This window comes from Lathyrus oleraceus, chromosome 5 (genome assembly GCF_024323335.1).
Source record: "Lathyrus oleraceus cultivar Zhongwan6 chromosome 5, CAAS_Psat_ZW6_1.0, whole genome shotgun sequence".
Classification (NCBI taxonomy): Eukaryota; Viridiplantae; Streptophyta; class Magnoliopsida; order Fabales; family Fabaceae; genus Lathyrus; species Lathyrus oleraceus.
In genome coordinates this window covers 545743898-545755481 of record NC_066583.1, presented here as the reverse complement: position 1 = coordinate 545755481, position 11584 = coordinate 545743898, and the positions used below count along the sequence as shown (strand labels likewise).

Genomic DNA, 11584 nt, shown 5'->3' with positions numbered 1-11584 from the left:
GTGACCAACACCAATAGTCACTCTCCAACGAGAAGATAACTCTCTCAATAGTCAGAAGCAGGTCATCCACCAAGTTTTGCTCATAGTTAAAAAGAGACCTTCTCCATCGGAAATTCCAGACCATTGTCCCATCTAACTAGATACTAATATCACCCACCTTCTTCTTTTTTTAGTTAGAGATAGGGAAAAGCTTGTGAAAAGTAACTCTAAGAGGAATGAGCCTCTCTCAAGGATCATCCCAAAAAGATATCAGCGTACTCGAACCCACTTTCCACCTCATACCTTCCACGAAACAATCAGAGGTGTCACGAGATTTAGAATCAAAGAGTGAAACCCCTTTCCACACAAAAGAAGTAGAACGAAGTTTAGACACCATACCTCATTGTAAGAAGCACAACCTGAATCCCATATATGACGGTTAAAATATTCCTCTAAAGACCAATGGTCTCAAAATAGCACCGACTCCATTTTCCTAACAAAGTTAGGTTAACTAAGCGGGGGTCGTAGACTCTAAGACAACCACTCTTTTTTGGGTTTGCGCACATCCGCTCATCTAACCTAAGGGATCTTATCATTACCACTTACTCCCTCCACATAAACTTTCTCTAAAACTTGATAATTCCCATTCACGCCTTGACATGCATTTTGAGGAAAGACAATAAAAAAATGAGAATAACATTCATGACCGAATTAAGAAGCGTCACTCTCCCCCGTATGGTAACATACTTATGTTTCAGTTACTCGCAGATTGTTTAAAAGAATCGTGTCTTAAATTTTGACTTGAACAATTATTAAAAAAAAATTAATTACTTTTCGATTGAATTCTACATTTTTAGTGTCCTTTCTTTAAAATTGAAAGAGTCAAAACAAAAAACACATACAATTATTAAATTATTAAAGATCCCCTAATCAAATGATAAAACATATATATTTTGTTTTAATATTGAAATAAAAGTAAAAATCATTTTCAAACACACATTTGGACATGAAATATTGAATGCCACTACTACCTTCCCTTACCTTTCCCATAGACTTCTAAACCTACAAGAGATTAAACATCTATTTCACTCTGGTTAAGTTGTCACCGCACACTATTATGGAACTCTCTCTAGCTCTTTCTTTTTATGTCTTGTATTACAATGCTTCACGTCTTACCATTACTATCCATCATTAATAAATCATCTTCTCCAATTTCACACCTCTTGTATGTTATCCTAATCACCATTTCATTTGCATCTTTCTTTTGATCCGATTTAGTGTTTCTCAACCAAAATGGGTCCAAAGAAATGGTTTAAGACAATACTCAGAAGGAAGAAACATAAGGAAGATAAATCCAAACAAGAAAAGGTACAATCTGATTATGAACAAGACATTGTTATTAAGGTTTGGCACATCCAGTGCTGTTTTTCTTGTTCTCTTAGCAGTTAGCATTGTTTGAATAGGTACAATCTACTGGTGAAATATCAAATGAAACTTCTGATGGGAAGCTAAGCCCTCATGAAGAGTCGAGTAGTACTCCGAATGAAGGTTTGATGATGGACAGGACAGTTCCATCCAGGTTGATTGACGATATTGCTGCTACTAGGATTCAAAATGCATTTCGTTCATTTATGGTACAATATCTTTGTGATCCTGGACTTGTTTTATTCATTAGTATTAATTACTATTTTCATACTAACTGTGCTTGTATTGTTGTACTTAAGATGGAGTGATCGCTGAGAGAATTTTGTAATTTGCAACTTCAAATAAGTAGGAGAGAGCAAAAAAAATCCAAATTCATGATGTATATAAGTGATATGCATTGTGAATTTAAGGATTTCGATTTCCTTAAGGTTAAGATCATTAATCAACTAAACTCTCATCTTGGTTTCTTTTAATTAATATACAAATATTCAACCTCCGATTGTGTCTCTACTTCTTTTTTCTGAATTTTCCTTTATGTTGAAAAGATTCCCGACTCTGGTGGTTTTTTTTTGCTTGATTGACTTGTTGGTTGATGTGTTCATTTCTGCGAAAAAAGATAGATTTTAGAAGTGTTTTGGTTAAGGTGGTATCGAAGAGTTTGGTTTCTTTTTTTACTGGTTAGATAGCTTTTGTTCTTAAAGAAAAATTAAATTTTAAAATGTGATATCAAGGTGTAGGTGAAGGAGATCTTTGGGTTATATATTTAGAGGATCGATAGGCTTACAAAGGAATTTAATTCTTTAGATTTTAAGGGAGAGGAGATAGTTGGAGGAATGTTATTTTGGCCTTTTAAGTGGGGATATTTGGGTATAGTAAGTAGGTAGTCGGCTTTCGTGGGAAGGTGATTCAATATTTTACTAATTATTTTTTAAAACTTTGCTCTAATAGGTACAAATTTGATGTTGTTATTTTTCCATTCTTTTCCTAAGGACAATTTGGTGATGTTTTATCCATTCTGCTCCTCCGACATTCATCTGATCATGGGTCAGTGTGAGGGGAATAAGAGTATGGTTTAATTTCAACATTTTTTAAAAAGAAGTTATGGCATTTTTTAAGAGTGATGTGAGAATTATGTTTGACCAATCCTTCATTTCTTCTTCCTTGTCTTGTAGTTTCTCGTCCTATTTTGTTAGTTTGATTTTAAATGTTGTTTCTCCAATACTTTAGGTGATTTTCGTCTTATTTCTTTAATTGACTTTTTATACAAGCTTGTGGCGAAAGTGTTGACATCTAGTTTGTATTTGGTAATGGACAAAATGATATCTCATAATCAATCAACTTTCATTAAAGGGAGGCATTTGGTAGATGGTGTGGTTAGTGTCAATGAGCTTGTTAATCTAGCCAAAAATACTAAAAGAGCATGTCTCATTTTCAAAATTGACTTTGAAAAGACTTATGATTCGATTAATCAGAGTTTTCTTCACTATAAGTTAGGTAGGCTTGGGTTTTTTAACAAGTGGTGTTGTATGGATGCGTGAATGTATCCTTCTTGGGAACTTAGTTATCCTCGCCAACAATAGCCCCCATACCCACACAGTAAATTAATATTCATAATGGTTCAAAGCAGGAAGACCATTTATCCCCTTTTCCATTTTCTTCTAGTAATGGAAGATTTAAGGGTCTATTTCGAAAGGCAGTTGATATCGGCCCCTTTAAAGGTTTTAAAGGCCGAGTCCTCTAATTATGTCAAAAATAATAATAATAAAAGGCTGAGTCCTCTAATATGGTGGTCACTCACCTATAGTATCTAGACGATACGCTTATTCGGGAAGAGGCCACGGTGGAAAATGTGGGATTGTAAAAACCATTCTTCAGAGCTTTGAGTTAGCTTCAGGTCCTCGGGTCAACTTCTCCAAAAATAGTTTGATTGGGATGGATGCGGATTTGGATTTTACGGTAATGGCAAAAGTTTTTTTTGCATCGTAAGCATGAGTATCTTCATTTGAGGTATCTTGGGCTCCCTATCGAATAGAACCCTCATAAAGAGTCCTCTTGTAAGCCTCTTATCATCCTTGTTTCCAATAGGATTGCCTCGTGGATCCACAAGTATATTTGTTTGGGTGAAATAGTGTTTTTTATCAATGTTTTTATAAAATCTATCAAAGATTTTTTTTTTGGTGGTATTAAAAGGGCTTTCAAGATTTCCTAAGTGGTGGTCAAAGTTCTGGAAGCAAATGAGGGTTAAGTGTTAGAGATCTTAGCCTAAATAAATCTTTGCGCTTTTTGATAAATGGTGTATGCGGATGTTACATGGAGATGGTTCAGACCAAGAAATTAGTTATGACTAATATGATGAGGATCTTTCCAGAAAGGTTGGGGATGACATGTTTCTCCTTTGTTTTTATAGGCTTTACCAAATCCCGTTGCAACGTGAAATGGTGGTTAGTAGTATGGGTCACTCGGAGCTAGGACTTGGTTTTGGGATTTGAGTTAGAGGAGTACTCTATTTGCTTAGGAAGACGATTTGGTTACTAGGTTACACTCAGATATGGTTGATCGCAGTCTTTCTCCTAATTGAAACTTCTAGCGTATGAACCATGCTGAAAAAAGACATATTCTATCAAATTGGCGCATCCTTCCTTCATAAATTCTTCTTTTCAAGAATTTAATTCGATTATTGGGGTTGGCAACATCCTTCTTTCGTTCTAAAAATGTTGGGACTCATCTAAGGTTATAGTATGATCCTATAAGTTATTTCAAAATAGAGTCCCCATGAGGGAGAATGTTTTTAAATAGGGGATTTAGGTGGCCGCTTATGCATTTTCACGTGGTTGTTATCTAGTCTCTTTTGAGACATCCTCTCATTTGTTCATCACTAGTGAAGTTGCAACTCTTCAATAATATATAATTTTTAGGTAACTGGGATTTGGAGTTGGTTTTACCATTCGAGTTAGGATCATTGCTCGAAATTTTTAGATCGTTAGGAAGTAGATCTAAAATTAGAGCATCTATGACCTTAGTTTAGATTTATGTGTGGAACCTTTGAAAATCCCAAAATTACTCTATTTTTTTAGGATTGACCGTCTACGTTAAGGAATTAGTCGATAGGGTTGTCTTTACTCGCAGAAATTAGTCGATAGTATTGTCTTCGGTCACAGCTTGATAATTGTATCTTGGCAAGATCTTCTATGACTTGTATACCTTCTTCATTTGACCATCTATTTTTATTGTTGTGTTTGAGCAGATAGCCACTTTTTGGTGTAAAATTGATCCAATAGTTAAAATTGCATGACTGCATTAAATACACTCTTTAACATAGAATTCAATTCGGTTCTAGGGAACCGGCTCAGCAAACTCTAGGCATTTTTCCTAGAGAAGTGAAAAAGAAATAAAAATAAAAATAAAATGAGAGACTATATTATTAGAGAGATAAAGACAAATATGAAATTTCTGCAACAACATCAAAAAGTTAGAGGATCTGCTTCTGCAATCTAGATGTTTGATTCTAATCATTTAACCTATACTTAACCTTTTATGAAGATATACTATGTTAGTTATCCTCATTTTCACCTTTGTCTAATGAAGCAAAAATTCTATTTCCTATGAATGGTGCTTCTAAATTTCCTTGCAATCATAAAAATGGTTGCAACTATCAACAATTCATCTTCTGTTTGTAAGCTTAACAGAAGTGACATGAGATTATATTTTGATTCATTAATAGAATAGAAAAAGTTCAATGAAACAATTAATGTGATGCCTTTAATTTCAAAATTGAAAATCTAAATTTCAACATCCTTCTATAGTGATAGTCTAGTTTTACATTAAATCAAATTTTGTATGTATGCAAATTATCATTTATTTCTATCATGTCTTTTAGATCATGGACCACACCTTCACATTTTTTTATTACTACGATAAAGAATTAAACTCAAAGCAATAAAGGTCAGTCAGAGCACTGATTCTTGAAGGGGGGTTAAGTCCTAGGGATATGATATGATGATATTATCTGTATTGTAGTTATCACCCTCATTTATAACAGTTGGAAAGCAGTTATTTCCCCTTATCCTCTGCTACTTGATAACAAACTAACAAACTACTTCGTCTTATCACACTGATATAAGTAAAGATTCTTTTTTTAGATTCATTGAATAACTATTGTATTTGATCTCTATGTAGATCAGATACATCGGTTATTGAATAAATTTGAAAATAGAATCTTTACTTATAATAGTGACCGGAGAGAGTATGTTTTTAAGGATTAACTTAGTTTTAAATATCCCAAAAATATGACAGCAATATTTATGTGACTATCTATTTAGAGATGTTATTTGAGGATTTTCTCCAAGATATAGCAATTTTTACACTGGCTTAATGACATAAGTGAACTTACACCCTGCCCCTAATACCTATGCTGCTACACAGGCAAGAAGAACATTTCAACATCTAAGGGGAACAGAGAACTTTGAAGCTTTAATTCAAGATCACATGGCAAGAGAGCAAACATCAACTACACTGAACTATATACATTCATGGAGCAGAATACAGGATCAAATTCGCGCTCGCAGAATCTGTATGATAACAGCAGCCAGGATTAAGCAAAGGAGATTGGAAAGCCAGCTAAAACTTGAGGCTAAGATTAATGAGCTCGAGGTGATATCACCACTATATAGTGTTTTCCCTTTATTTTTAAACAATGCGAGACTATTTTGGGTATCGTTTCAATCTTAACAGAATACGACTTTTTGTAAATGTATCTTAGATGGACTGGTGCAGTGGTTCTGAAACAATGGAAGAGATAGTTTCCAGGATACATCAGCGAGAAGAAGCAGCAATTAAACGAGAGCGAGCCTTGGCATATGCTTTCTCGCATCAGGTATATAACGTATTCTACTTGCTTTAGACTCAAGAAAACTTAAAACTTGATCACTTATGTGAAGCTGATATTGCAGTGGAGGCCAAACTGTAACCAGTATTTTGGCCAGGCTTCTTATAGCCTTAGTAAAGAAAGCTGGGGTTGGAGCTGGATGGAGCGTTGGGTTGCAGCGCGTCCTTGGGAAGTTCGGGTTCAAGTTCAGTCTCCTCAAACAAAGAAACTCAACGGCCAGCAACAGAAAACCAAAGTAGATAAGATGAACCACAATGAAACAAAACCACCATTGGCTAAAGCCTCCCTGTCAAACGGGAAGGAGACTGAGAAAGGAAAGAAAAACAAAGCATAAGGGTTGCTAAAAAAGTGCTGGGCAGAAAATTAGATGGATATTGGTTTCTTCATCTTCTTTTGACTTTTACTTTTCCATATTTGGCTTGTAAGAATCTACCATTTGGTTTGGAGTGCGTCTCATTAGAAGACTTTAACTTGTTGTTTCTTTTGCATGTATGAACTCCTTAGTTTTGGTTGAAACATGAGAATGGTCTACTGTTAAAACCTATTAAACACTGACAGACATTGAACTCGACAGTAACCTTGATTTAACACCGATAATAATATAAGAAAATGAAAGTTGTTGAATATGGACGCATGTGTCAATGTGGACACATGTTAAATCCTATTAAAGAGGGATTTGGAATGTCTCCGGTGTTAATTTTACTGGAGAAAATAAAGTGCACCTAAACATGTATTTATAAATGGGAACAATTTTCACCTTATAAACCGGTTTTGTAAGGTTGAGTTAAACCCTACCACAATTCTAAGAAATCCTCCAATTATTTTTAATGAATAAAACATTGAAACAATAAAAATAATGTCTTTACTTCCTGAAAAAATCTGTAGAGAAGACTTAGATAAGTTAGCTTCTTTTGCAAACTATCATCTAGTTATTGCATGGTTTCAGACAGATAAAGACAGGACATGGTTAGCTTTTTTATGGAAACATAGTCATTAATAATAGTCTTATTCTGGATATATGTAAACCCAGAATTGTGTCCTTGTACAATGACCAGTTAAAACATTTGAAGTAATGTCATTTATCAATGGACTAGAAGCACCAACAAACAACCCAAAAACAATTACTACGATCTCAGCATAAGCCAGTACTTCGATTTTCCTCTATTTTCAATTTCCCTTTATGCAAGAGCATTTCCAGCTGTGCAAAATGTATTTTTAGGCACTGAAATCTCAGGGGAGTAGGGGACCATAGACAGATGAACAAGAAACACACTCTGGAGCACTTGTGGGGGTGAAATTGTTCCATAATTGGTGCTTAGTTGTGCACATCAATCCCCTGCAGATGTCTTCCACTTTCCCCACTTGTTCTACTTACTAGAGTTAACCTACCCCCATTCAATGGATATTGGGTTTGGACTGTGATCTGCAGATGCGACAGTACTCAAAGCCTCAGCTGACTTCAGCAAGGCTGATAACTTGAAAAAAATATTTACCTAGTAGTATTTGGAAAGACACTGAGTTTGACGAAATCGCGATGACATTGTAGTTTTGTTGAAGTTACTTAACTACAATGACTGTAAATTTGTCACAGCGGAGAATCTAGGTCCCCAAATCAGCTGAGTAAGTAGGTAAGCTACCATTCATCAAGATTAACTTGGATCGCTTCCCATCCTTTTTTTACTAAAACCCCCAATCCCAGTAGCACCGACACCTCTGAAAGACGTGTGCGTGTCCATGTCCGTGTCGGACACCGACACTGACTCTTGTAATAACGACACTTGTAATTACGTTCAATTTATTACTTGTGTCGGCGTGTCAGTGTCGGTGTCATATCCAGTGTCCGTGATTCATAGCCCCTAATCAACCCTTCAGTCACAATCATGAACCATCACTAGCTAAAGAGAAACTACATATATGATATGAGAAATGAAAAGCAGAAAACCACACACAATTAGGAAATTTTACCTAATAGAAAGCTCAGAATCAACTCACACACGATTAGTCTCTTTAGTAAAAACAGTTTCTACTGTTTATAGACAATGACTTCTCAGCTATATGCTCCCAAAACTCAAGCATGAAAGAGATAGATCATAGACATAATAGAACTGCAGAAGTAGATTGATCTTCAGCAGTATGAAGAAGCAATAGAACATAGGATGAAAGGTCGCAATAGAAAACAGTAATAAAAAGTAAGAAAACAATCATTTCTAACAAATAGAACACTCTTTCATTTCTTACCCTCATTTGAAACATGACATAACAACAAAACTAAACCTTGAGCATAAACTACAAGTTCATATTGTTGGCTTATTTGGGAATTTTCCCTGTTTTGCAACAGAGAGAAAGCTCGTCTTTCATCTAGATCTTCACTAACATGGAAAGAAATATAGATGTGATGCATGTTTTCATACCAAAACTAAAACTTGATAAGAAATTACACAAAATAGATATAGTAACTACAAATTGTAACAAATTATAAACAACATCAAACATAGAAATACATGAAAGATAACTAAACACAAAAACATGAAAATTAACATAACAAACTTGAGGATGGAAAACCTGAAAATTCATCTCCAGATTTTCTTCATTCCCCAAGCATAAACCATTGAAATGAACCATTCCAAATCCAACTCCTCACCCCGATCCATCGAGAAACACAGCAAGTTCTCAACCAATCATCTTCTAAACAAGCGAAAACAATCCCATACCAAATTGATTTCCAGATTTAGGGTTTCAAAAGGCAAGTCTTGAAGGATAAGGAAAGTGAGGTTAACAATTTCAACGGCGAGAATCAGAGGAAGCAGACGACGGCCTGTCAGATACAGATACGCCGCCATGCAACTCCTCCTCATCACCTCCAATTCGTGCCGGCACACGGAAACCAGAAAAGCTACCAGATGCAAATCCGGCACCCAACGCACCCGTCTGCCGTCGATAATCAGCAGCAACAAACGTCGGCGCATCTATCCAAGCACGAACGGAAGGACTGTAACTGGACTGAAGGGGTCCCCTCTGAGAAAGATACTGATTCTGACCATACATCACCGCCGGAAAACCCACCGGCGAAGGTGAAGGAGTACGAAACACAAAACCTCCACCCGAAGCATCATCATTATGATTCTGATTACTACCACCACTACCAGTATCAATAGTAGTAGCACCACCACCACCACCACCACCACCACCGGAATTCCATGCTACCGGAATTCCATCAAAGTTCCCGGCGAATAGCGCCTGCTGATTCCGATTCTGTTGAAGCGAGAGACGCAAATCATTACTATTCGTTCTGGAAAGCAAATCAGGAGTGGTACTATTATAAGTCTGAAACTGAATCGGCGAAGACGACGTCGTTTCCGTTTCAAACGGAATGAAACTGTTGGTACTGTTATTGTCGTTGTTGTTGTTGTTGAAGTTCTGAAGAAAACGAAACTCGTTTTCGTTAGCGTTTTCTTTCTCCGCTACGTCGTCGTTTTGTTCTTGTTTAGAAACAAGAGTGGGTTTCCATGGAGGAAGTTGCGCGAGTCGATCGATGGCGGGCTTGGCTTTATTAATGAGCCAGTCAAGGGCTTTACTGGGCCGGTCAAAGCCCAACCGATCTTGAACATCGTAGAATTCAATAGCGGTGTGGGCCGATAAACGGACCCGCCGGTCTCTCGGGCCTTTCGCGGTGCAAACTTTACTGTGACGGTCTTTTCTTCCTCTTGACCGTATAATGTGACCGCCGTCAACTTCCACTATCTCACCGCCATTCATTATTCCTACATAATCAACTGAACGACACCGTTTCTTTCCCCGTGGTAACGGAACGGTCCCTTCTGTTAATTCTAATGGTTCTACATGTTTTGAGTTTAATACGGCGTCGTTTTGGTGAAGGAGTTGATGGTGGGTGTTGCTTAGAGGATCCAGACTCGGACAGGTTATGTTTTTGTTTTGGTGTTTTATTTCTTGTTCTAGTGATGGTGGTGGTGTTGATTATTCTTTTCTTTGTTGTGAGAAAAGTTTTAGCCATTCAATATTGTTTTTTTCCATGCGAAATTGGAAAATTTTTGAAGTACAATTTAGGTCAGGGGAAGAGAGAAAGAGGGAATGGCATAGGGATGAGGAATTGATTAGAGTGACAGTGGTGTTTGGTTTGGTCAGAGTGAGAGTTAAAAGGGTTAAAGTTTTTCATCGCTCATGTTCTTGTATTCTACTGGTGTGTCTAAGCTGGATGCTACTCATTTACATAGTACTACTGCACCAACCATTCTATAATTCAATTCAATCAACAAAACTCAAATTAAACTCCCTCTTTCTTTTCTATGCTAACTCTTTTAAGCATTAACACATTGAATCATATGGATCCCTTAACTATGTAATTATGGGTTTTACACAGTTGTTATTTTAATCACTGAATTGGAATGGACTTTTTCACTTTATTAGTTTTCATTATTTTTATACTTTTTATTATATATTTGAAAAAAATTACATATTAAATTATAAATTTTATAATATTAATAAATTATTAATATTATTTTTTATATTTACGCTTAAGTATTTATTATATTCTCTTTTAATATATTAAATATATTTATTTTATATTATTAATAAAAGATAATTTTATAAGTTTTTTGTAAAAAAAAATTATATAATAATGATTATATCTTTTAATACGTATAAAAAATCCAAAATGAGTTATAATAAAAAAATGGAAGGAGTATCTTCTAATTTGGGTGAAATGACAAAATTATTTTACTTCATAATAATTATATTTGTTAAAAAGTAATATGAATATCCCTATATTGGTAGGGATGATCAGAGACTTTAAGGATTTTGGATGGGTTATGGATTGCTCAGTGTGGTGAGAAACTCTGTTTTGTGGTATTTTTGAGGTGAAAATCTTTATATTTATTGAGATATTTCGTATGTATTTAGAATATTCCTCCTCAATCCTAAGGTTTAGGTATTTATAGAGCCTTTTAGACTTAAGGTTGAGGAAATATACTTCCGCTCCACTACTAAATCATAGGAAGGAAGAAATTATTCCTCCCTTGACCAATTCTATTAGTATGTTGTAATGGGACACATCCTCTCTCGTGTCTATTAAACAGGTGAGAAAGAGTCCAAGTAGACTAAGCTCAACGGGAGAAATTGTTACCAAGAGCTGAATGACTTCATGACCTATTTTGAGCGACAAGTGGTTTGGCGGAGTAACTTTCCTATTTCACATGTGTTGATCTTTCTCACTTTTAGATAAGTTATCCTTTTTTGGGTTCGATAAATATATATATAATTATATAGTCCGTCAAGCAC

General features: G+C 35.6%; 2 protein-coding genes across 2 annotated transcripts; one reads left to right on the top strand and one right to left on the bottom strand.

Annotated features, from left to right (window-relative positions):
• Positions 1 to 1064: 1064 nt before the first annotated feature.
• On the top strand, positions 1065 to 6862 carry LOC127086259 (protein IQ-DOMAIN 10). The gene is made up of 5 exons (XM_051026980.1): positions 1065 to 1347; positions 1443 to 1613; positions 5827 to 6054; positions 6164 to 6277; positions 6354 to 6862. Exons 1-5 carry the CDS (start codon positions 1273 to 1275, stop codon positions 6621 to 6623), a joined length of 858 nt encoding a protein of 285 aa, XP_050882937.1. The 5' UTR covers positions 1065 to 1272; the 3' UTR covers positions 6624 to 6862.
• A 1814-nt stretch (positions 6863 to 8676) lies between these two features.
• On the bottom strand, positions 8677 to 10584 carry LOC127086257 (transcription factor TCP4). Its single transcript, XM_051026979.1, has one exon. The coding sequence runs from the start codon at positions 10043 to 10045 to the stop codon at positions 9071 to 9073; it is 975 nt and encodes a 324-aa protein (XP_050882936.1). The 5' UTR covers positions 10046 to 10584; the 3' UTR covers positions 8677 to 9070.
• Between the last annotated feature and the right edge of the window lie 1000 nt (positions 10585 to 11584).

Excerpts from the sequence above, each read along its gene's own strand:
- LOC127086257 (XM_051026979.1), bottom strand. The coding sequence starts at position 10,045 with ATGAATGGCGGTGAGATAGTGGAAGTTGACGGCGGTCACATTATACGG.
- LOC127086259 (XM_051026980.1), top strand. The coding sequence starts at position 1,273 with ATGGGTCCAAAGAAATGGTTTAAGACAATACTCAGAAGGAAGAAACAT. Across the intron at positions 1,348-1,442 it reads ATAAATCCAAACAAGAAAAG|GTACAATCTACTGGTGAAAT; the intron begins GTACAATCTGAT and ends TTGTTTGAATAG. Across the intron at positions 6,055-6,163 it reads CTAAGATTAATGAGCTCGAG|ATGGACTGGTGCAGTGGTTC; the intron begins GTGATATCACCA and ends AATGTATCTTAG.